Source organism: Phalacrocorax carbo, unplaced genomic scaffold (assembly GCF_963921805.1).
Source record: "Phalacrocorax carbo unplaced genomic scaffold, bPhaCar2.1 SCAFFOLD_355, whole genome shotgun sequence".
Taxonomy (NCBI): domain Eukaryota; kingdom Metazoa; phylum Chordata; class Aves; order Suliformes; family Phalacrocoracidae; genus Phalacrocorax; species Phalacrocorax carbo.
Window position 1 is genome coordinate 1 of NW_026990377.1, and position 25,261 is coordinate 25,261.

The window sequence follows — 25,261 nt, forward strand, 5'->3', positions numbered from 1 at the left end:
GTCCCCAAGCTCATTTTAAGGGGTCCTGGACCCATTTTGGGGGTTCAGCCCCATTTTGGGGTTTTCTGCCCCAATTTTGGGGGTCCCCAGGCTCATTTTATGGGGGTTCGGCCCCATTTTGGGGGGTCCAGCCCCATTTTGGGGTTCTCTGCCCCAATTTTGGGGGTCCCCAGGCTCATTTTATGGGGGTTCGGCCCCATTTTGGGGGGGTTTGGCCCCATTTTGGGGGGTCCAGCCCCATATTGGGGGTCCCCAGGCTCAATTTGGGGGGGTTCGGCCCCAATTTTGGGGGTTCCCGCCCCAATTTTGGGGGTGCCCGGCCCCATTTTGGGGGGGTTCGGCCCCATTTCGGGGTGCCCCGCCCCAATTCTGGGGGTCCCATCCCATGTTTTGGGCTGCCCCACCCCGTTTTGGGGTCCCAGGCCCCGTTTTGGGGTCCCTCCCCTCCCCCCGGGGGGGTCCCCGGCAGCTGGGGGGGGGTGGGGGGGGGGATGGGCCGGGCTCCTAAGCCCGGGGCGCAGCTGCTGCCCCTCCCCCCCCCCATCCCCCCCCCCGGGGCTATTTTGGGTCCCGGCACCCGCCGGCCCCTTATAGGGTAAAGCCCAGCACCCACCGCCCCTCCCCCACCGCCCCTCCCCCACCCCCCCACCCCCCACCTGGGTCCTCCCGGGTCCCCGTGGGGGGCTTTATACCCGCCGTGGGGCGCCCCCCCGCCCCTCCCCCCACCCCCCCGCCAGCCCCCACCGCGGGGAGGGGGGGGAGGGGGGGGCCGGACCCAGCACCGCGCTGCCCCATAGCTGCCGTGGGGCTGGGGGGCCCCTCCCCTCCCCCCCCCCCGCTGCCGTGGGGCTGCTGTGGGGTTCCCAGGCCCCTGACCTGCTGTGGGGCCACTGTGGGGCCACTGTGGGGCAGGACCCCCGCCATGGGGCAACCGTGGGGCTGCCGTGGGGCAGGACCCTGCCGTGGGGCAGGACCGCTGCTGTGGGGCAGGACCCCGCCATGGGGCAGCCGTGGGGTTCCCAGGCCCCTGACCCGCTGTGGGATGGCCGTGGGGCAGAACCCTGCCATGGGGCTGCTGTGGGGTAGGACCTTGCCGTGGGGCCGCCGTGGGGCCGCTGTGGGGCAGGACCCTGCCGTGGGTCAGCCGTGGGGCCACCATGGGGCAGCACTCCACTGTGGGGCAGGACCCCGCCGTGGAGCAGCCATGGGGTTCCTGGGCCCCTGACCCACTGTGGGATGGCCGTTGGGCTGCCGTGGGGCCGCTGTGGGGCAGGACCCTGCCGTGGGGCAGGACCCCACTGTTGGGCAGCTGTGGGGCCACTGTGGGGCAGGACACCGCCATTGGGCCGCCGTTGGGCCGCCGTGGGGCAGGACCCCGCCGTGGAGCAGCCGTGGGGTTCCTGGGCCCCTGACCCGCTGTGGGGCCGCCGTGGGGCCGCCGTGGGGCAGGACCCCGCCGTGGGGCCGCCCCCGTCAAGGCCAAGGCTGGGGTAACCGGAGCCGGGCGGCAGCAGCTGCCTCTCGGGTTTCTCCCGGGAACGCGCCCCCCCCCCCGAGCCCCCCCGCCCCCCCCCAGCGCTGTGGGGCAGCCCCACACCCCGAGCCGCACGGGGGGGGGGGGGGGGGGGCCGGTTCCCCTCCCCCCTTTAAAATACGGGGGGGGGGGGGCGGGCTTGGGGGGGGGGGGGTGACCCCTGGCGTGAGGACAGGACATGGACCCCCCCCCCCCCGCCGTGGGGCCGCCGTGGGGCAGGTGGGGGGGGGGGGGCGGCACCACCGACCTCACGTGGTGGGTCGGGGTCTGCTTTCGGGGCCCCCCCGGTGGGATTTGGGGAGGGGGGGGGGGTTGGTGCCCCCACCCCCACCTGTCCGTCAGGGCCAGAAATAACCCGGGGGGGGGGCGGGGGGGGAGGGGTGGGGGGTGCGGGGGGGGGAGGGGGGCGTTGAGTGACGTGGGGGGCTGCCGAGGGGCGGCGTCAGCCGGGGGGGGTGGCCTTGGCGGGGCCCCCTCATAAGCCCCCGCGTCGGCCCCCCGAGGGTGCCCGGATTTCCCCCCCCCCCCCCGTTTTCTGGGTCCCCCCCCCCCCTTTTTCTGTGCGCGCCCCCCCCCCTTTTGGGGGTCCCCCCTTTTGGGGTCCGGCTTCCGCCTTCCTCCCCCCGTGTTTTTTGGGGTCTCCCCCCCCGATTTCAGGGGTCTCCCCCCCGATTTTAGGGGTTTCCCCCGATTTTTGGGGGTCTCCCCCCCCGATTTTGGGGGTTTCCCCTGATTTTGGGTGTTTCCCCCCTGATTTTTGGGGGTTTCCCCCTGATTTTAGGGGTCTCCCCCCCGATTTTAGGGGTCTCCCCCCCGATTTTTGGGGGTTTCCCCGATTTTAGGGGTCTCCCCCCCGGTTTTAGGGTCTCCCCCCCCGATTTTAGGGGTCTCCCCCCCCGATTTTAGGGGTTTCCCCCCCTGATTTTGGGGGTTTCCCCCCCGATTTTGGGGGTTTCCCCCTGATTTTTGGGGGTTTCCCCCGGATTTTTGGGGGTTTCCCCCCCTGTTTTTTGGGGTTCCCCCCCCGATTTTGGGGTTTTCCCCCCCCCGGCTCTTGGGGCCCCCCCGGAGCCCCCCCGGTTGTGGGGCGCGATGGAGGGCGCCCACGCCAAGTCGGTGGAGGAGTGCCTGGCCTATTTCGGGGTGACCGAGGGCGTGGGCTCTCGCCCGAGCAGGTGCGGCGCAGCCTCGACAAGTACGGCCACAACGGTGAGTGGGGGGCGCGGGGGGGCGGGGGGGGGGCGGGGGGGGGCGGGGGGGGTGGGGGGGGATGGGGGGGGACAGGGGCCGCAGCGGTGAGTGGGGGGCGCGGGGGGTGTGGGGGGATGGGGGGGGACAGGGGCTGCAGCGGTGAGTGGGGGGCGCGGGGGGCGGGGGGGGTGTGGGGGGATGGGGGGGGACAGGGGCCGCAGCGGTGAGTGGGGGGCACGGGGGGGGCGGGGGGGGTGTGGGGGGATGGGGGGGGACAGGGGCCGCAGCGGTGAGTGGGGGGCGCGGGGGGATGTGGGGGGGGTGGGGGGGGGGTGGGGGTCGTGGGGGCATGTGGGGAGTTGTGGGGGGCATGTGGGGGGACATGGGGCATGTGGGGGACAATGGTGGGCAGGGGTCGTGGGGGCATGTGGGGGGACGTGGGGGGTCGTGGGGGCATGTGGGGGCATGTGGGGGCATGTGGGGGATGTGGGGGGACGTGGGGGGTCGTGGGGGACGTGGGGGTCGTGGAGCATGTGGGGGGATGTGGGGGGTCGTGGGGGCATGTGGGGGGACGTGGGGGGTCGTGGGGGCATGTGGGGGGACGTGGGGGCATGTGGGGACATGTGGGGGGACGTGGGGGGTCGTGGGGGCATGTGGGGGGACGTGGGGGCATGTGGGGGCATGTGGGGGGACGTGGGGGGTCGTGGGGGGACGTGGGGGGTCGTGGGAGCATGTGGGGGGACGTGGGGGGTCGTGGGGGGCATGTGGGGGGTCGTGGGGGGCACATGGGGGGGCACAATGGTGGGCAGGGGGCAGGGGGCATGTGGGGGTCAGGGGACTGGGGTCGTGGGGCGGGGGGACGGGGGGATATGGGGAGACGTGGGGCATGTGGGCCGTGGGGGGGTGGGGGCGTCGTGGGGGGACGAGGGGGGGATATGGGGAGGACGTGGGGCATGTGGGGCACAGTGGGGGGCTGGGGGGTCATTGGGGGATGTGGAGGGCCGTAGGGGGACGTGGGGGTCATGGGGGATGTGGGGCACAGCAGGGGACGGGGGATGTGGGGGGACGTGGGGGATGTGGGGCACAGCGGGGGGCAGGGGGGCCATGGGGGGATGTGGGGGGCACTGGGGGGGTGGGGGGGACGTGGGGGGACACGGGGCACGATGGTGGGTGGGGGGGCACAAGGGGGGACTTGGGGGGTGGGGGGGGCACTGGGGGGGAGGGGGCTGGGGGGGGGACACCAGGATGTGGGGGGGCCGCGGGGCACAATGGGGGGTCAGAGGGGTGGGGGGGGGTTGGGGGGTGCATGATTTGGGGGGGGTTTGGGGGGTGCCATGATTTGGGGGGGGGGGTTTGGGGGTGCCATGATTTGGGGGGGGGGTTTGGGGGGTGCCATGATTTGGGGAGGGGGGGTTTGGGGGGTGCCATGATTTGGGGGGGGGGTTTGGGGGGTGCCATGATTTGGGGGGGGGGGGGTCGGGGGTGCCATGACTTGGGGGGGGGTTTGGGGGGTGCCATGATCTGGGGGGGGTTTGTGGGTGCCATGATTTGGGGGGGGGGTTTGGGGGTGCCATGATTTGGGTGGGGGTCGGGGGGTGCCATGATTTGGGGGGGGGGTTTGGGGGGTGCCATGATTTGGGGGGGGGGGGTTGGGGGGTGCCATGACTTGGGGGGGGGGTTTGGGGGGTGCCATGATTTGGGGGGGGGGGGTTTGGGGGTGCCATGATTTGGGGGGGGGGGTTGGGGGGTGCCATGATTTGGGGGGGGTCGGGGGGTGCCATGATTTGGGGGGGGGTGGTTTGGGGGGTGCCATGATTTGGGGGGGGGGGGGTTGGGGGGTGCCATGACTTGGGGGGGGGGTTTGGGGGGTGCCATGATTTGGGGGGGGGGGGGTTTGGGGGTGCCATGATTTGGGGGGGGGGGTTGGGGGGTGCCATGATTTGGGGGGGGTCGGGGGGTGCCATGATTTGGGGGGGGGGGTTTGGGGGGTGCCATGATTTGGGGGGGGGGTTTGGGGGGTGCCATGATTTGGGGGGGGGGGTTTGGGGGGTGCCATGATCTGGGGGGGGTTTGGGGGTGCCATGATTTGGGGGGGGGGGTTTGGGGGGTGCCATGATTTGGGGGGGGGGGTTTGGGGGGTGCCATGATTTGGGGGGGGTTTGGGGGGTGCCATGATTTGGGGGGGGGTTGGGGGGTGCCATGATTTGGGGGGGGGTTTGGGGGGTGCCATGATTTGGGGGGGGTTTGGGGGGTGCCATGATTTGGGGGGGGGTCGGGGGGTGCCATGATTTGGGGGGGGGGGTTTGGGGGGTGCCATGATCTGGGGGGGGTTTGGGGTGCCATGATTTGGGGGGGGGGGTTTGGGGGGTGCCATGATTTGGGGGGGGGGTGGGGGGTGCCATGATTTGGGGGGGGGTTTGGGGGTGCCATGATTTGGGGGGGGGTCGGGGGGTGCCATGATTTGGGGGGGGGGGTCGGGGGGTGCCGCCGGCGCCGCCCCTCCCCCACCGCCTCCCCTCTCCCCCCGCAGAGCTCCCGGCCGAGGAGGGTGAGTATTGGGGGGGGGGGGGGGGGGGAGGCGTTTTGGGGGGGGTCCCCGGGGACGCAGCCCTTGGGGCGGGGCCGCCCTCGCGCCCTTCGACCCCGCGGCGTCCCTAAAAGCCCCGAATCGCCCCCAAAACGCGCTGCCCCCCCCCCCCCCCCCCCCCAAAAGGCAAGACCATCTGGAGCTGGTGGTGGAGCAGTTCGAGGACCTGCTGGTGCGGATCCTGCTCTTGGCCGCCTGCATCTCCTTCGTGAGTGTCCGCGGGGGGGGGGGCGACCCCTTGGGGACCCCCCCGGGACCCCCCCGGGACCCCCCCGCCTGTGGGGGAGGGGCGGGAGGTGGCCCCGATGCCCTCAGGGGTCACCTTGGGGGGGGGGGGGGGGGGGGGGGATCCGGTGTCGTCTCAAGTGTCCGCAGCTGCTTTATGGAGGGGGGGGGGGGGGGGATTTGGGGGGGGGGGACGCGCAGCTGAGGGTGTCCCCCCCCCCCCTTGTCCCCTCCCCTCCCCCCGAAGGTGCTGGCATGGTTTGAGGAGGGGGAGGAGACCATCACGGCCTTCGTGGAGCCCTTCGTCATCCTCCTCATCCTCGTGGCCAACGCGGTGGTGGGCGTCTGGCAGGTAACGGGGGGGGGGTGTCACCCGGGGGGGGCGTTTGGGGACACCAGGGGGCATTTGGGGACACCCTGGGGGGGGGGACACCGAGGGGGGGTTGGGGACATGAGGGGGGGCTGGGGGCACCGTGGGGGGGGGTTTGGGGACACTGAGGGGGGGTTTGGGGACACGAGGGGGGGTTGGGGGCACCGTGGGGGGGGGGGTTGGGGACACGAGGGGGGGTTTGGGGACACGAGGGGGGGTTGGGGACACGAGGGGGGGTTGGGGGCACCGTGGGGGGGGGTTGGGGACACGAGGGGGGGTTGGGGGCAGGAGGGGGGGTTGGGGGCAGGAGGGGGGGTTGGGACCCCACCCCTGAGCACCCCTGGTGTGTCCCGTGTCCCCCCCCCCAATGTCCCCCCCCCCAATGTCCCCCCGTCCCCCAAGTCCCCGTGGTGTCTCTGGGGTGTCTCTGCTGTGTCCCCCCCCCCCCCGTGACCCCCCCGTGACCCCCCCGCGACCCCCTGTGATGTCCCCACACTGACCCCCGTATCCCCCCGATGTCCTCGTGTGACCCCGGTGTCCCCCCGTGTCCCCCCCATACCCCCGCCCCCCACGACCCCCGGTGACCCCCCTGCAACCCCCACTGACACCCATGACCCCCTACTGACCCCCCGCGACCCCCGCTGACCCCGGTGACCCCGTGACCCCCCGCGACCCCCGGTGACCCCCCTGCTGACCCCCCTGCTGACCCCCCGCGACCCTCGCTGACCCCGGTGACCCCGTGACCCCCCGCGACCCCCGCTGACCCCGGTGACCCCGTGACCCCCCGCGACCCCCGGTGACCCCCCGCGACCCCCGGTGACCCCCGGTGACCCTGGTGACCCCCGCTGATCCCCGCTGACACTGGTGACCCCCGGTGATCCCTGCCACCCTGGGTGACCCCCTGGCGACCCCCGCGACCCCCGGTGACCCCACTGACCCCCAGTGACCCCCACGACCCCCCGCGACCCCCGGTGACCCCCCGGTGACCCTGGTAACCTCCACTGATCCCCGCTGATACTGGTGACCCCCTGCGACCCCTGCCACCCTGGGTGACCCCCCATGACCCCCTGTGACCCCACTGACCCCCCGCGACCCCCGGTGACCCCCCGCGACCCCCGCGGCAGGAGCGCAACGCCGAGAACGCCATCGAGGCGCTCAAGGAGTACGAGCCCGAGATGGGGAAGGTCTATCGCGCCGACCGCAAGGCCGTGCAGCGCATCAAGGCGCGCGACCTCGTCCCCGGGGACATCGCCGAGGTGGCCGGTGAGGGCGGGGGGGGCGCTGGGAGGGAGCTGGGGGGCGCTGGGAGGCACTGGGAGGGGTCTGGGAGGGACTGGGGGGCACTGGGGGGCGCTAGGAAGGAGCTGGGGGGCACTGGGAGGGCACTGGGGGGCACTAGGAGGGGTCTGGGGGTCACTGGGAAGGGTCTGGGGGGCACTGGGAGGGAGCTGGGAGGGACTGGGGGGTGCTGGGGGGCACTGGGAGGGACTGGGGGGCGCTGGAGGGCGCTGGGAGGGGTCTGGGGAGCACTGGGAGGGGTCTGGGGGGCGCTGGGAGGGCGTTGGGAGGCACTGGGGGGGAGCTGGGGGGCACTGGGAGGGACTGGGGGCGCTGGGAGGGGTCTGGGAGGGGTCTGGGGGGCGCTGGGAGGGCGTTGGGAGGCACTGGGAGGGAGCTGGGGGGCACTGGGGGTCGCTGAGAGGGGTCTGGGGGGCGCTGGGAGGGGTCTGGGGGGCGCCAGGAGGGAGCTGGGAGGGACTGGGGGGCGCTGGGGGTCACTGGGAAGGAGCTGGGGGGCACTGGGAGGGTACTGGGGGTCACTGGGAGGGGTCTGGGGGGCGTTGGGAGGGAGCTGGGAGGGGTCTGGGAGGGGTCTGGGGGGCACTGGGAGGGGTCTGGGGGGCACTGGGAAGGAGCTGGGGGGCGCTGGGAGGGACTGGGAGGGGCACTGGGAGGGATCGAGGAGGCACTTGGGGGGCACTGGGAGGGTGCTGGGGGGCACTGGGAGGGACTGGGAGGGCGCTGGGAGGCACTGGGGGGCACTGGGGGGCACTGGGAGGGATTGGAAGGCACTTGGAGGGCACTGGAAGGCACTGGGAGGACACTGGGGGGCACTTGGGGGGCATTGGGAGGGACTGGAAGGGTGCTGGGAGCACTGGGAGGCACTTGGGGGGCACTGGGAGGGACTGCGTGGGAGCTGGGAGGGCACTGGGCAGGACTGGGGGGCATTGGGGGGCACTGGGAGACAGTGGGTGGGAGCTGGGGGGCACTGGACACTCAGGCTGCTGGTGATCCCAGGAAGCCCCCCAAGACCCTGGGGTGCCCCAGTAACTCCCAGTCGATCTCCCAGTAGCTCCCAGTAACTCCCATTAACTGACCCTCCCCCAGAGCTCCCAGTAGCCCCAGGGGCTCCCAGTAGCCCCAGAGCTCCCAGTAGCCCCCAGGGGCTCCCCTTAAGCCCTCCCAGTAACCCCCAGGGGCTCCCAGTAACCCCCAGGGGCTCCCCTTAAGCCCTCCCAGTAACCCCCAGGGGCTCCCAGTAGCCCCCAGGGGCTCCCCTTATGCCCTCCCAGAGCTCCCAGTAACCCTTTCTAAGCCCAGTAGCTCCCTACAACCCTCAGGAGCTCCCCTCACCCCCTCCAGTGCTTCCCAGTAACCCCAGTAACCCCCCAGTTCCCCCCCAGTGGCGACAAGGTCCCGGCCGACATCCGCATCATCTCCATCAAGTCGACGACGCTGCGGGGTGGACCAGTCCATCCTTACTGGTGAGGCACTGGAGGGGACTGGGGGGCACTGGGAGGGGACTGGGGGGGACTGGGAGGGGACTGGGGGGGCACTGGGAGGGGACTGGGGGGGCACTAGGAGGGACTGGGAGGGGTCTGGGGCCACTGGGAGGGGTCTGGGGGGCACTGGGAGGGACTGGAGGGGACTGGGGGGGCACTGGTAGGGACTGGGACGGGTCTGGGGCCACTGGGAGGGGTCTGGGGGGCACTGGGAGGGACTGGGGGGGCACTGGGAGGGACTGGGAGGGGACTGGGGGGGCACTGGGAGGGACTGGGAGGGTCTGGGGCCACTGGGGGGGACTGGGGGGGGCACTGGGAGGGGTCTGGGGGGCACTGGGAGGGACTGGGAGGGGACTGGGGGGGCACTGGGAGGGACTGGGACGGGTCTGGAGGCACTGGGAGGGGACTGGGGGGCACTGGGAGGGACTGGACGGGTCTGGGGCCACTGGGAGGGGTCTGGGAGGGACTGGGGGGGCACTGGGAGGACTGGAGGGGACTGGGGGGCACTGGGAGGGACTGGGAGGGGTCTGGGGCCACTGGGGGGACTGGGGGGGCACTGGGAGGGGTCTGGGGGGCACTGGGAGGGACTGGGAGGGGACTGTGGGGGCACTGGGAGGGACTGGACGGGTCTGGAGGCACTGGGAGGGGACTGGGGGGGCACTGGGAGGGACTGGGAGGGGTCTGGGGCCACTGGGGGGGACTGGGGGGGGCACTGGGAGGGGTCTGGGGGGGACTGGGAGGGGTCTGGGGCCACTGGGGGGGGACTGGGAGGAGTCTGGGGGGCAGTGGGAGGGACTGGGGGGGGCACTGGGAGGGACTGGGACGGGTCTGGGGCCATTGGGAGGGGGTCTGGGGGGCACTGGAGGGACTGGGGGGGCACCTGGGAGGGACTGGGAGGGGTCTGGGGCCACTGGGGGGGACTGGGGGGCAGTGGGAGGGCCTGGGTGGGCACTGGGCTTGCTGGTAGTGGGGGTACTGGGAGCCCCGGGAGGAGGGCACTGGTGTTACTGGGCGCCCGCTGTGCCGCGCCAGGGGAGTCGGTGTCGGTGATCAAACACACGGAGCCGGTGCCGGACCCGCGCGCCGTCAACCAGGACAAGAAGAACATGCTCTTCTCCGTGAGCGGCCCCGCCCCCGCCCCGCCCCGCCCCGCCCCTGCCCCGCCCCCGGCACCCGCCCCCCGCCCCCACCCCACACCCCGCCCCCGGCACCCCGCCCCCACCCGGCACCCCCCCAAACGCCCCCCAACGTCTTCCAACATCCTCCAAGATCCCCCAGTGTCCCCCCAACACCCCCCAACGTCCCCCAACGTCACCCAACGTCACCCCAATGTCCCCCAGCGCCCCCCAATGCCCCCCAACACCCCCCCAACGTCCCCCAATGTCCCCCAACATCCCCCAATGTCACCCCAATGTCCCCCCAACGCCCCCCAACGTCTTCCAACGTCCTCCAAGATCCCCCAACGTCCCTCAACATCCCCCCAACGTCCCCCAACGTCTTCCAACTCCCCCCAATGTCACCCCAACGTCCCCCAACGCCCCCCAACGTCCCTCAGTGTCCCCCAATGTCACCCAATGTCACCCCAATGACCTCCAACGCCCCCCAACGTCTTCCAACATCCTCCAAGATCCCCCAGTGTCCCCCCAACGTCCCTCAGTGTCCTCCAACATCCCCCCAACGTCCCCCAATGTCACCCCAATGTCCCCCAATGACCTCCAACATCCCCCCAACGTCCCCCAATGTCACCCCAATGTCCCCCAATGACCTCCAACATCCCCCCAACGTCCCCCAATGTCACCCCAATGTCCCCCAATGACCTCCAACATCCCCCCAACGTCCCCCAATGTCACCCCAATGTCCCCCAATGACCTCCAACATCCCCCCAACGTCCCCCAATGTCACCCCAATGTCCCCCAATGACCTCCAACATCCCCCCAACGTCCCCCAATGTCACCCCAATGTCCCCCAATGACCTCCAACATCCCCCCAACGTCCCCCAATGTCTCCCCAATGTCCCCCAATGACCTCCAACATCCCCCCAACGTCCCCCAATGTCTCCCCAATGTCCCCCAATGACCTCCAACATCCCCCCAATGTCTTCCAACACCCTCCAAGATCCCCCAATGTCCCCCCAACGTCCCTCAACATCCCCCCAACACCCCCCAACGTCTTCCAACACCCTCTAAGATCCCCCCAACGTCCTCCCAATGTCCTTCCAACGTCTCCCAACTCCCTCCAACGTCCCCCCAACGCCCCCCTGACCCCCCCCGCAGGGCACCAACATCGGGGCGGGCAAGGCCGTGGGCGTCGTGGTGGCCACGGGGGTGAACACGGAGATCGGGAAGATCCGCGACGAGATGGTGGCCACGGAGCAGGACAAGACGCCGCTGCAGCAGAAGCTGGACGAGTTCGGGGAGCAGCTCTCCAAGGTCATCTCGCTCATCTGCGTCGCCGTCTGGCTCATCAACATCGGCCACTTCAACGACCCCGTCCACGGCGGCTCCTGGATCCGCGGCGCCATCTACTACTTCAAGATCGCCGTCGCCTTGGCCGTCGCCGCCATCCCTGAAGGTCGGGGAGGGGGTGGGGGCGAGGGGTGGGGGGCTATAGGGGCCCCCTCATCCCCCACGGGCTCCTCACGGCCGCCTCTGGTCCCGTACGGAGCTCTCGGATCCATCCCTGGTCCCATACGGGCTCGTAACGTCCATCTCTGGTCCCGTGTGGGTCTTCAAACCCCTCCCCGGTCCCATACGGGCTCGTAACGTCCATCCCTGGTCCCTTGTGGGTCTTCAAACCCCACCCTGGTCCCATACGGGCTCGTAACGTCCATCCCTGGTCCCTTGTGGGTCTTCAAACCCATCCCCGGTCCCATACGGGCTCGTAACGTCCATCTCTGGTCCCATGTGGGTCTTCAAACCCCTCCCCAGTCCCATACGGGCTCGTAACGTCCATCTCTGGTCCCATGTGGGTCTTCAAACCCCTCCCCGGTCCCATACGGGCTCGTAACGTCCATCTCTGGTCCCACGTGGGTCTTCAAACCCCACCCCGGTCCCATACGGGCCTTTAACGCCCGTCCCTGCCCCCACGGGCTCGTCCCGTCCCTTATAGGATCTATACGGGGGCGTAACGTCGCTGTCGTGCTCGACAGAGGCCGGTGCAGCCCCTCAGGGACCCTATAGGGGGCTACGAGGCCTCTCCTTGGTGCCCTACGGATCCGTAACGCCCCTCATTGACACCCCCGGGTGGGCGCCGTGGTGCCGTGGGGCGGAGGGGACCCCCCGAGGCGGGCGCCGTGGGGCTGAGGGGAGCCTCGCCGTAGGGCTGCCGGCCGTCATCACCACCTGCCTGGCCCTGGGGACGCGGCGCATGGCCAAGAAAAACGCCATCGTCCGGAGCCTGCCCTCGGTGGAGACCCTGGGCTGCACCTCCGTCATCTGCTCCGACAAGACCGGCACCCTCACCACCAACCAGATGTCCGTCTGCAAGGTGGGGTCCCCAAGGGTCCCCCTCGTGTCCCCCCGGGCGCCCCGAGGGCCCCAAAGGTCCCCCTCGTGTCCCCCTTGGGCGCCCCGAGGGCCCCAAAGATCCCCCTCGTGTCCCCCCGGGCGCACCGAGGGCCCCAAAGGTCCCCCTCGTGTCCCCCTTGGGTGCCCCGAGGGCCCCAAAGATCCCCCTCGTGTCCCCCCGGGCGCCCCGAGGGCCCCAAAGATCCCCCTCGTGTCCCTCTTGGGTGCCCCAAGGGCCCCAAAGATCCCCCTCGTGTCCCCCCGGGCGCCCCGAGGGCCCCAAAGATCCCCCTTGTGTCCCCCTTGGGCGCCCCGAGGGCCCCAAAGGTCCCCCTCGTGTCCCCCCCCGGGCGCCCCGAGGTCCCCAAAGGTCCCCCTCGTGTCCCCCCTTGGGCGCCCCGAGGGCCCCAAAGATCCCCCTCATGTCCCCCTTGGGCACCCCGAGGGCCCCAAAGATCCCCCTCGTGTCCCCCTTGGGCGCCCCAAGGGCCCCAAAGATCCCCCTCGTGTCCCCCCGGGCGCCCCGAGGGCCCCAAAGATCCCCCTCGTGTCCCCCCGGGCGCCCCGAGGGCCCCAAAGATCCCCCTCGTGTCCCCCCGGGCGCCCCGAGGGCCCCAAAGGTCCCCCTCGTGTCCCCCTTGGGCGCCCCGAGGTCCCCAAAGGTCCCCCTCGTGTCCCCCTTGGGCACCCCGAGGGCCCCAAAGATCCCCCTCGTGTCCCCCCTTGGGTGCCCCGAGGTCCCCAAAGGTCCCCCTCGTGTCCCCCCGGGCACCCCGAGGTCCCCAAAGATCCCCCTCGTGTCCCCCTTGGGTGCCCCGAGGGGCCCAAAGATCCCCCTTGTGTCCCCCCGGGTGCCCCGAGGTCCCCAAAGGTCCCCCTCGTGTCCCCCCGGGCGCCCCGAGGTCCCCAAAGGTCCCCCTCGTGTCCCCCTTGGGTGCCCCGAGGTCCCCAAAGGTCCCCCTCGTGTCCCCCCGGGCGCCCCGAGGTCCCCTGGGACCCCCTGAGTCCCCCCCGGCGCCCCGAGGTCCCCTGGGACCCCCTGAGTCCCCCTGGGTGCCCCGAGGTCCCCTGGGTGCCCTGAGGTCCCCTGGGACCCCCTGAGTCCCCCTGGGTGCCCCGAGGTCCCCTGGGTGCCCTGAGGTCCCCTGGGACCCCCTGAGTCCCCCTGGGTGCCCCAAGGTCCCCTGGGTGCCCTGAGGTCCCCTGGGACCCCCTGAGTCCCCCTGGGTGCCCCGAGGTCCCCTGGGACCCCCCTTGTGTCCCCCTGGGACCCCCTGAGTCCCCCTGGGTGCCCCGAGGTCCCCAAAGATCCCCCTCGATTCACCTCTGGGTGCCCCAAAGTCCCCAGGAACCCCCTGGCATCACCCTGGGTGCCCCAGCGTCCCCCCGGGGGCCCCCCCCCGGGACCCCCCTGACCCCCTCTCGTCTCCCCCCCCCAGATGTTCATCGTGGACAAGGTGGAGGGCGACGTCTGCTCCCTCAACGAGTTCTCCATCACCGGCTCCACCTACGCCCCCGAGGGAGAAGTGTGAGTCCCCCACGGGGGTCCCCGGCCCTCCTGGGGGTCCCCGTCACCCACGGGACCCTCACGGCCCCTCCTGGGGGTCCCCGTCACCCACGGGACCCTCACGGCCCCTCCTGGGGGTCCCCGTCACCCCTGGGACCCTCACGGCCCATCCTGGGGGTCCCCGTCACCCACGGGACCCTCACGGCCCATCCTGGGGGTCCCCGTCACCCACGGGACCCTCACGGCCCATCCTGGGGGTCCCCGTCACCCACGGGACCCTCGCGGCCCCTCCTGGGGGTCCCTGGCCTCCCCGTCCCCTCCTGGGGGTCCCCGTCACCCCTGGGACCCTCACGTCCCATCCTGGGGGTCCCTGTCACCCCTGGGACCCTGGTGTCCCATCCTGGGGGTCCCTGTCAGCCCTGGGACCCTGGTGTCCCATCCTGGGGGTCCCCGTCACCCACGGGACCCTCACGTCCCATCCTGGGGGTCCCCGTCACCCCTGGGACCCTGGTGTCCCATGCTGGGGGTCCCCGGCCCCTCCTGGGGGTCCCCGTCACCCCTGGGACCCTGGTGTCCCATCCTGGGGGTCCCCGGCCCCTCCTGGGGGTCCCCGTCACCCCTGGGACCCTGGTGTCCCATCCTGGGGGTCCCCGGCCCCTCCTGGGGGTCCCCGTCACCCCTGGGACCCTGGTGTTCCATCCTGGGGGTCCCCGGCCCCTCCTGGGGGTCCCTGTCACCCCTGGGACCCTCACGTCCCCTCCTGGGGGTCCCCGGCACCCCCCCCAGCCCCTCACGTCCCCTCTTGGGGGTCCCCATAAACCCTGGGACCCTCACGTCCCCTCCTGGGGGTCCCCGTCACCCCTGGGACCCTGGTGTCCCATCCTGGGGGTCCCCATCACCCACGGGACCCTCACGTCCCATCCTGGGGGTCCCTGGCCTCCCTGTCCCCTCCTGGGGGTCCCAGTCACCCATGGGACCCTCACAGCCCCTCCTGGGGGTCCCCGTCACCCCTGGGACCCTGGTGTCCCCTCCTGGGGGTCCCTGGCACCCACCCCAGTCCCTCACGTCCCCTCTTGGGGGTCCCCGGCCCCCGCGGGACCCTGACGTCCCCACTTGGGGGTCTCCCTTGGTGACCATCCGGGGGGGGGGAAGGTTGGAGCGACCAGGGGGGTCCTTGGGGGTTGTTGGGTACATCAGGGCACCCGAGGGGACATCGGGGGGTCCTTGGGGGCATCGGGGGGTCCCAGGAGGACATTGGGGCACCCAAGGGGGCATCGGGGGGTCCCAGGAGGACATTGGGGCACCCAAGGGGGCATCAGGGGGTCCCAGGAGGACATTGGGGCACCCAAGGGGGACGTCAGGGGGTCCTTGGGGGACCTTGTGGCACTGTTGGGGGGGGCGGGACCCCCCGAGGGGCGCCGCCCCAGCGTCCCCCCGCCGCGTCCCCCTCCCCAAACGTCCCCCCACCCCCCGCCCCCCCAGGATGAAGCAGGAGAAGCCCGTGAAGGCCGGCCAGTACGACGGGCTGGTGGAACTGGCCACCATCTGCGCCCTCTGCAACGACTCCTCCCTCGACTACAACGAGGTGACCCCCTCCCCCCCCACCCGCCCCCCAACCTCCCCCCCCGAGGGTGACGTTACCCCCCCCCGGTGACGCCCCCGTGGCCCCACAGTCCAAGGGCATCTACGAGAAGGTGGGGGAGGCCACGGAGACGGCCCTGACCTGCCTCGTGGAGAAGATGAACGTCTTCAACACCGACGTCCGCAGCCTCTCCAAGGTGGAGCGGGCCAACGCCTGCAACTCGGTGAGCGGCCCCACGGCCCCCCATGGGCCCCCTTGGACCCCCGTAGCCCCCCACGGCCCCCCATGGGCCCCCTTGGCCACCCATGGCTCCCCTTGGCCCCCCTTGGCTCCCCTTGGCCACCCATGGCTCCCCTTGGCACCCCTTGGCTCCCCATGGACCCCCATGGGCCCCCTTGGCCCCCCATGGCTCCCCTTGGCCCCCCTTGGCCCCCCATGGACACCCTTGGCTCCCCGTGGTCCCCCATGGCACCCCTTGGCCCCCCATGGCTCCCCTTGGGCCCCCATGGCTCCCCTTGGCTCCCCTTGGCCCCCTTGGCACCCCTTGGCTCCCCATGGACCCCCATGGGCCCCCTTGGCCCCCCATGGACCCCCTTGGGTCCCCTTGGCCACCCATGGACCCCCTTGGGTCCCCTTGGCCACCCATGGCTCCCCTTGGCCCCCCTTGGCCCCCCTTGGCCCCCCATGGACCCCCTTGTTCCCCCATGGCCCCCCTTGGCCCCCCTTGGCCCCCCATGGACCCCCTTGGTCCCCCTTGGTACCCCTTGGCCCCCCATGGACCCCCATGGCCCCCCTTGGCTCCCCTTGGCTCCCCTTGGTCCCCCTTGGCCCCCCTTGGTCCCCCATGGCCCCCCATGGGCCCCGTTGGCACCCCATGGCCCCCCTTGGCCCCCCATGGACGCCCTTGGCCACCCTTGGCACCCCTTGGCCCCCCTTGGCCTCCCATGGGCCCCCTTGGGTCCCCATGGACCCCCTTGGCCCCCCATGGCCCCTCTTGGCCCCTTCTCTCCTCCCCATGTCACCGTTGTCTCCACAACCTTGTTGACCCTGCCCATGCCGTTGACCCCGCCCATCCCATTGACCCCTCTGCTGTCCCCACATCCTCATTGACCCCGCCCATCCCGTTGACCACACCCATCCTGTTGACCACGCCCATCCTGTTGACCGGGCCCATCCCGTTGACCACACCCATCCCATTGACCCCTCTGCTGTGCTCACATCCTCATTGACCCTGCCCGTCCTGTTGACCACGCCCATCCTGTTGACCACGCCCATCCTGTTGACCACACCCATCCTGTTGACCAGGCCCATCCCGTTGACCACACCCATCCCATTGACCCCTCTGCTGTCCTCACATCCTCATTGACCCCGCCCGTCCTGTTGACCCCGCCCGTCCTGTTGACCACGCCCATCCTGTTGACCACGCCCATCCCATTGACCCCTCTGCTGTCCCCACATCCTCATTGACCCTGCCCGTCCTGTTGACCACGCCCATCCCATTGACCCCTCTGCTGTCCCCACATCCTCATTGACCCTGCCCGTCCTGTTGACCACGCCCGTCCCGTTGACCCCGCCCATCCCGTTGACCCCGCCCACCCCATTGACCCCTCCACCCCTCCCCATGTCCCCACCGCCCCCCGCCATCCTCCGCGCCGCCCCCCCTTACCCCCAGGGCGCCTCCCCCCACACCTTTCCCACCTCACCCCAACCTCCCCTTCCATCCCATCGACCCCAGGCCGTAGCCCCGCGCCCGCCGCCCCTCCCACCCCACCCCCCTCCCCGTGCGGGCCCCGCCCCGTGACCCCGCCCCGCCCCACGCCCCCCCCCCGCCCCCCACAGGTGATCAAGCAGCTGATGAAGAAGGAGTTCACGCTGGAGTTCTCCCGCGACCGCAAGTCCATGTCCGTGTACTGCTCCCCCGCCAAGGCCTCCCGCGCCGCCGTCGGCAACAAGATGTTCGTCAAGGTGGGACCCCCCACGCGCCCCCCCAACCCCTCCCCCACCCCGCCGCCTTCCTCCCCCTCCTCACCCTCCTCCCCCCGCAGGGCGCCCCCGAGGGCGTGATCGAGCGGTGCCAGCACGTGCGGGTGGGGACGGCGCGGGTGCCGCTGACGCCGCCCCTGCGGGAGCAGCTGCTGGGGGTCATCAAGGAGTGGGGGACGGGGCGGGACACGCTGCGGTGCCTGGCGCTGGCCACGCGCGACGCCCCGCCCCGCCGCGAGGAGATGCGCCTCGACGAGCCCAACGCCTTCGCCACCTACGAGGTGGGCACCGTGGGGCGGGGCGGGGCGGGGCGGGGCGGGGAGATGGGCCTCGAGGAGCCCGACGCCTTCGCCGCCTACGAGGTGGGCACCGTGGGGCGGGGCGGGGCGGGGCGGGGTGGGGCGGGGCGGGGAGATGGGCCTCGACGAGCCCGACGCCTTCGCCGCCTACGAGGTGGGCACCGTGGGGCGGGACGGGGCGGGGCGGGGTGGGGCGGGGCGGGGAGATGGGCCTCGACGAGCCCGACGCCTTCGCTGCCTACGAGGTGGGCACCGTGGGGCGGGGCGGGGCGGGGCGGGGCGGGGAGATGGGCCTCGAGGAGCCCGACGCCTTCGCCGCCTACGAGGTGGGCACCGTGGGGCGGGACGGGGCGGGGCGGGGTGGGGCGGGGCGGGGAGATGGGCCTCGACGAGCCCGACGCCTTCGCCACCTACGAGGTGGGCACCGTGGGGCGGGGCGGGGCGGGGCGGGGCGGGGAGATGGGCCTCGAGGAGCCCGACGCCTTCGCCGCCTACGAGGTGGGCACCGTGGGGCGGGGCGGGGCGGGGCGGGGTGGGGCGGGGCGGGGAGATGGGCCTCGACGAGCCCGACGCCTTCGCCGCCTACGAGGTGGGCACCGTGGGGCGGGACGGGGCGGGGCGGGGTGGGGCGGGGCGGGGAGATGGGCCTCGACGAGCCCGACGCCTTCGCTGCCTACGAGGTGGGCACCGTGGGGCGGGGCGGGGCGGGGCGGGGCGGGGAGATGGGCCTCGAGGAGCCCGACGCCTTCGCCGCCTACGAGGTGGGCACCGTGGGGCGGGACGGGGCGGGGCGGGGTGGGGCGGGGCGGGGAGATGGGCCTCGACGAGCCCGACGCCTTCGCCGCCTACGAGGTGGGCACCGTGGGGCGGGGCGGGGCGGGGCGGGGCGGGGCGGGGCGGGGAGATGGGCCTCGAGGAGCCCGACGCCTTCGCCGCCTACGAGGTGGGCACCGTGGGGCGGGGCGGGGCGGGGCGGGGGTTCTTCTTCTGCGGGATTTTGGGGGGGGAAGTTTGCAATTTTGGGGGTTTTTTTTGCAATTTTGGGGTTTTTGGGGGGGTTGGGGATTTTTTTTCTGGTTTTTTGGGGGGTTTTTTGTGTGTTTTTTTGGTTTTTTTGAGGTTTTTTGTGGGTTTTTTGCAATTTTGGGGGGTTTTTGTCGGGGTTTTGGGGGTTTTTTTGCAATTTTTGGGTTTTTTGGTTTTTTTTGTGGTTTGTTGGGGTTATTTGCAATTTTGGGGGTTTTTTTTGGGTTTTGTTTTGGGTTTTTTTGGCTTTTTTTGGCGGGTTTTGGGGGGTTTTTGGGGTTTTTTTGGGGGGTTCCTTTGGGATTTTGGGGGGTCTTTTTTGGGTTTTTTCAGTATTTTTTGGGTGTGTTTTGGCGTTTTGGGGAGTTTTTGGGGGGGGTTGGGGTTTGGGGTTTTTTGGGGGGGGTTTGGGGATTTTGTTTTGTTGTGGGGTTTTGGGGGTTTTGGTTTTTTTGGGGGGGTTGGGGTTTTTTTGGTTTTGGGGCTTTTGTTTTGTTTTGTTTGGGTTTTCTTTGGGTGTTTTTTGGGGTTTTTTTTGGGGTGGGGGGGTCAGGGGGGTTTCTTCGGGGGGGGGGTTGGGGAGTTTCCGGGGGGATTTGCAATTTTTTGGGTTTTTTGGGGGGTTTTGGGTTGTTTTTTTTGTTTTGGGGGTTTTTTCTTGGGGGTTTTGGGGGGTTTTGGGGTCTCCCACACGCCTCGTAGCACGAGGAGGAGCTTTGGACCCCAACGGCCGCCTACGCCCCGCTCATGGGTGGGGGGTCTTGGTCCTCTGAGGGTGGGTAACGGCACCTCTTCGGGGCCCCGCGTCCCTCGGCCCGTTTTGGGGGCTCCTGGGCCCGTTTTGGGGTTCCTGGGCCCGTTTTTGGCCTTCCTGGGCCCGTTTTTGGCCTTCCTGCTCCCGTATCTCCGTATAAAGGGTTTTTTGGGGCATCGTTGGCCATATAAGGGCGTAGAACATCCTATTTTTGGGCTTCCTGGTCCCTTTTTTAGGGTTCCTGGTCCCGTTTGGGGCTTCCTGGTCCCATTTTTGGGCTTCCTGGTCCCGTTTTAAATCTTCCTGGGCCCGTTTTTGGGGCTTCCTGGGCCCATTTGGGGCTTCCTGGGCCTGTTTTTGGCCTTCCTGCTCCCATATCGCCATATAAAGGGTTTTTTGGGGGCACCGTTGGCCATAGAAGGGCGTAGAACATGCTATTTTGGGGGTTCCTGGTCCCGTTTTTGGGGTTCCTGGTCCCGTTTTTGGGGTTCCTGGCCCTGTTTTGGGTCATCCTGGTCCTGTTTGGGGGTTCCTGGTCCTGTTTTTGGTCTTCCTGGTCCCGTTTTTGATCTTCCTGGGCCTGTTTGGGGCTTCCTGGGCCCGTTTTTGGGGTTCCTGGCCCTGATTTGGGTCATCCTGGTCCCATTTTTGGGGCTTCCTGGTCCCGTTTTTGGGGCTTCCTGGGCCCGTTTTTGGGCTTCCTGCTCCCGTATCTCCATATAAAGGTTTTATTTGGGGCATCGTTGGCTATAGAAAGGCGTAGAACATCCTATTTTGGGGCTTCCTGGTCCCGTTTGGGGCTTCCTGGTCCCAGTTTTGGGGTTCCTGGTCCTGTTTTCTACCTTCCTGGGCCCGTTTTTGGCCTTCTTGGGCCTGTTTGGGGGTTCCTGGTCCCGTTTTTGATCTTCCTGGGCCCGTTTTTGGCCTTCCTGCTCCTGTATCTCCATATAAAGGGTTTTTTGGGGCATCGTTGGCCATAGAAGGGCGTAGAACATGCTATTTTTGGGCTTCCTGGTCCCAGTTTTGGGCTTCCTGGTCCTGTTTTTTATCTTCCTGGTCCCGTTTTTGATCTTCCTGGTCCCTTTTTTGGGGTTCCTGGTTCTCTTTGGGGGTTCCTGGTCCTGTTTTTGGTCTTCCTGGTCCCATTTTTGGCCTTCCTGGTCCCGTTTGTGGCTTCCTGGGCCCGTTTTTGGGGTTCCTGGTCCTGTTCGGGGCTTCCTGGTCCCTTTTTTGGGCTTCCTGGTCCCATTTTTGGTCTTCCTGGTCCATTTTTGGGCTTCCTGGGCCCGTTTTTGGGGTTCCTGGTCCTGTTTTTTATTTTCCTGGGCCCGTTTTTGATCTTCCTGGGCCCGTTTTTGGCCTTCCTGCTCCCGTATCTCCATACAAAGGGGTTTTTTGGGGCACCGTTGGCCATAGAAGAGCGTAGAACATGCTATTTTTGGGCTTCTTGGTCCCGTTTTTGGGGCGTTCTCCTCCTAATCCCCCCGTCCCCCCCGTTCCCCGCCTCTAGACGGACCTGACCTTCGTGGGCTGCGTGGGATGCTGGACCCGCCCCGCAAGGAGGTGATGGGCTCCATCCGCCTGTGCCGCGACGCCGGCATCCGCGTCATCATGATCACGGGCGACAACAAGGGCACGGCCATCGCCATCTGCCGCCGCATCGGCATCTTCGGCGAGGAAGAGGAGGTGACGGGGCGGGCGTACACGGGGCGCGAGTTCGACGACCTGCCCCCCGCCGAGCAGCGGGAGGCGTGCCGCCGCGCCTGCTGCTTCGCCCGCGTCGAGCCCACCCACAAGTCCAAGATCGTCGAGTTCCTCCAGTCCTTCGATGAGATCACCGCCATGGTGAGGGGCGGGGGCCGCCAGCCTGACGTGGTTTTGGGGGTCCACCAGGACTTTGGGGGGGGTTCCTGGGGGTCCAGCACCAACCTGACGTGGGTTTGGGGGGTCCAGGATGACTTTGAGGGGGTTCCGTGTCAACCTGACGTGGTTTTGGGGGTCCACCATGACTTTGGGGGGGTTCCGTGTCAACCTGACGTGGTTTTGGGGGTCCACCAGGACTTTGGGGGGTTCCTGGGGGTCCAGCACCAACCTGACATGGTTTTGGGGGTCCACCATGACTTTGGGGGGGTTCCTGGGGGTCCAGCAGCAATTTGACGTGGTTTTGGGGGTCCACCAGGACTTTGGGGGGTTCCTGGGGGTCCAGCACCAACCTGACGTGGTTTTGGGGGTCCACCATGACTTTGGGGGGGTTCCTGGGGGTCCAGTAGCAATTTGATGTGGGTTTGGGGGTCTGTCGTCACTCTGGGAAGGTTCCTGGGGGTCCAGCACCAACCTGACGTGGTTTTGGGGGTCCACCATGACTTTGGGGGGGGTTCCTGGGGGTCCAGCAGCAATTTGACGTGGGTTTGGGGGTCTGTTGTCACTCTGGGAAGGTTCCTGGGGGTCCCCTCCCCCTTATATCCCCTCCCCACCCCTTATACCCCCTCCCCTCCCTTCTGGGCCCCCTCCCCACCCTTTTGTACCCTCTTCCCACCCCCTTATACCCCTTGTGCCCCCTCCCCACCCCCTTATACCCCTTGTGCCCCCTCCCCATGCCCTTATACCCCCTCCCCACCCTTTGTGCCCCCTCCCCACCCCCTTATACCCCCTCCCCACCCTTTTGTACCCCCTCCCCTCCCTTCTGTGCCCCCTCCCCACTCCCTTATACCCCCTCCCCCACCCCCTTATACCCCCTCCCCACCCCCTTATACCCCCTCCCCACTCCCTTATACCCCCTCCCCACCCTTCTGTGCCCCCTCCCCACTCCCTTATACCCCCTCCCCACCCTTCTGTGCCCCCCCCACTCCCTTATACCCCCCTCCCCACCCTTCTGTGCCCCCCCCACTCCCTTATACCCCCTCCCCACCCTTCTGTGCCCCCCCCCACTCCCTTATACCCCCCTCCCCACCCTTCTGTGCCCCCCCCACTCCCTTATACCCCCTCCCCTCCCTTCCGTGTCCCCTCCCCACTCCCTTATACCCCCTCCCCACCCTTCTGTGCCCCCTCCCCACTCCCTTATACCCCCTCCCCACCCTTCTGTGCCCCCCCCACTCCCTTATACCCCCTCCCCACCCTTCTGTGCCCCCCCCACTCCCTTATACCCCCTCCCCTCCCTTCCGTGTCCCCTCCCCACTCCCTTATACCCCCTCCCCACCCTTCTGTGCCCCCCCCCACTCCCTTATACCCCCTCCCCACCCTTCTGTGCCCCCCCCACTCCCTTATACCCCCTCCCCACCCTTCTGTGCCCCCTCCCCACTCCCTTATACCCCCTCCCCACCCTTCTGTGCCCCCTCCCCACTCCCTTATACCCCCTCCCCTCCCTTCCGTGTCCCCTCCCCACTCCCTTATACCCCCTCCCCACCCTTCTGTGCCCCCCCCACTCCCTTATACCCCCCTCCCCACCCTTCTGTGCCCCCTCCCCACTCCCTTATACCCCCTCCCCACCCTTCTGTGCCCCCTCCCCACTCCCTTATACCCCCTCCCCTCCCTTCCGTGTCCCCTCCCCACTCCCTTATACCCCCTCCCCTCCCTTCTGTGCCCCCTCCCCACTCCCTTATACCCCCTCCCCACCCTTCTGTGCCCCCTCCCCACTCCCTTATACCCCCTCCCCACCCTTCCGTGTCCCCTCCCCACTCCCTTATACCCCCTCCCCTCCCTTCCGTGTCCCCTCCCCACTCCCTTATACCCCCTCCCCTCCCTTCCGTGTCCCCTCCCCACTCCCTTATACCCCCTCCCCACCCTTCTGTGCCCCCTCCCCACCCTTCTGTGCCCCCTCCCCACTCCCTTATACCCCCTCCCCACCCTTCTGTGCCCCCCCCACTCCCTTATACCCCCTCCCCTCCCTTCCGTGTCCCCTCCCCACTCCCTTATACCCCCTCCCCTCCCTTCCGTGTCCCCTCCCCACTCCCTTATACCCCCTCCCCACCCTTCTGTGCCCCCTCCCCACTCCCTTATACCCCCTCCCCTCCCTTCTGTGCCCCCTCCCCACTCCCTTATACCCCCTCCCCTCCCTTCTGTGCCCCCTCCCCACTCCCTTATACCCCCTCCCCACCCTTCCGTGCCCCCTCCCCACTCCCTTATACCCCCTCCCCTCCCTTCCGTGTCCCCTCCCCACTCCCTTATACCCCCTCCCCTCCCTTCTGTGCCCCCTCCCCACCCCCTTATACCCCCTCCCCACCCTTCTGTGCCCCCCCCCACTCCTTTATACCCCCCTCCCCACCCTTCTGTGCCCCCTCCCCACCCCCTTATACCCCCTCCCCTCCCTTTTGTGCCCCCTCCCCACCCCCTTATACCCCCTCCCCTCCCTTTTGTGCCCCCTCCCCACTCCCTTATACCCCCTCCCCTCCCTTCTGGGCCCCCTCCTCACCCTTTTGTGCCCCCTCCCCACTCCCTTATACCCCCTCCCCACCCTTTGTGCCCCCTCCCCACCCTTTGTGCCCCCTCCCCTCCCTTTTGTGCCCCCCTCCCCACCCCCCTTATACCCCCTCCCCACCCTTTTGTACCCTCTCCCCTCCCTTCTGTGCCCCCACTCACCCCCTTATACCCCCTCCCCTCCCTTCTGTGCCCCCTCCCCACCCCCTTATACCCCCTCCCCACCCTTCTGTGCCCCTCCCCACCCCCTTATAACCCCTCCCCACCCTTCTGTGCCCCTCCCTACTCCCTAATACCCCCTCCCCTCCCTTCTGTGCCCCCTCCCCACTCCCTTATACTCCCTCCCCACCCTTCCGTGCCCCCTCCCCACTCCCTTATACCCCCTCCCCTCCCTTCCGTGTCCCCTCCCCACTCCCTTATACCCCCTCCCCTCCCTTCTGTGCCCCCTCCCCACCCCCTTATACCCCCTCCCCACCCTTCTGTGCCCCCCCCACTCCCTTATACCCCCTCCCCACCCTTCTGTGCCCCCTCCCCACCCCCCTTATACCCTCTCCCCTCCTTTCTGGGCCCCCTCCCCACCCCCCTTATACCCCCTCCCCTCCCTTTTGTGCCCCCTCCCCACTCCCTTACACCCCCTCCCCTCCCTTCTGTGCCCCCTCCCCACTTCCTTATACCCCCTCCCCACCCTTCTGTGCCCCCCTCCCCACTCCCTTATACCCCTTGTGCCCCCTCCCCACCCCCTTATACCCCCTCACCACCCTTTGTACCCGCTCCCCACGCCCTTATACCCCCTGTGCCCCCTCCCCACCCCCTTATACCCCCTCCCCTCCCTTTTGTGCCCCCTCCCCACTCCCTTATACCCCCTCCCCTCCCTTCAGGGCCCCCTCCTCACCCTTTTGTACCCTCTCCCCACTCCCTTATACCCCTTGTGCCCCCTCCCCACTCCCTTATACCCCCTCCCCACCCTTTGTGCCCCCTCCCCACCCTTTGTGCCCCCTCCCCTCCCTTTTGTGCCCCCTCCCCACCCCCTCATACCCCCCTCCCCACCCTTTTGTACCCCCTCCCCTCCCTTCTGTGCCCCCACTCACCCCCTTACACCCCCTCCCCTCCCTCCTGGGCGCCCCCCGTGGCCCCCCACTGACCCCCCCCACCCTCCCATCGCCGCCGGTCGCAGACGGGGGACGGGGTGAACGACGCGCCGGCGCTGAAGAAGGCGGAGATCGGCATCGCCATGGGCTCGGGCACGGCCGTGGCCAAGACGGCCTCGGAGATGGTGCTGGCGGACGACAACTTCTCCACCATCGTGGCGGCGGTGGAGGAGGGGCGCGCCATCTACAACAACATGAAGCAGTTCATCCGCTACCTCATCTCCTCCAACGTCGGCGAGGTCGTCTGGTGAGGCCCCCCTGCGCCCCACAGCGGCCCCCCACAGCGCCCCCCACCCCCCCGCCGGCGCCCCTCACCTCGCCAGTTTCCTTCTCTTCCCGCCCAATCCCATCCC

The 25,261-nt window shown here is 69.4% G+C and overlaps 1 protein-coding gene across 1 annotated transcript; it reads left to right on the forward strand.

Annotated features, from left to right (window-relative positions):
• The first annotated feature begins 2,417 nt into the window (after window positions 1-2,417).
• On the forward strand, window positions 2,418-25,182 carry LOC135311078 (sarcoplasmic/endoplasmic reticulum calcium ATPase 1-like). Its single transcript, XM_064440229.1, is given in 20 exon segments — window positions 2,418-2,687; window positions 2,690-2,743; window positions 5,256-5,273; window positions 5,439-5,450; window positions 5,453-5,520; window positions 5,785-5,889; window positions 7,032-7,170; window positions 8,570-8,649; window positions 8,651-8,672; window positions 9,723-9,808; window positions 10,964-11,261; window positions 12,010-12,176; window positions 13,636-13,724; window positions 15,186-15,288; window positions 15,377-15,508; window positions 17,125-17,250; window positions 17,331-17,549; window positions 20,858-20,879; window positions 20,882-21,192; window positions 24,935-25,182. Coding segments are annotated over 20 exon segments (2,337 nt in total). The 5' UTR covers window positions 2,418-2,626; the 3' UTR covers window positions 25,160-25,182.
• Window positions 25,183-25,261: the final 79 nt, after the last annotated feature.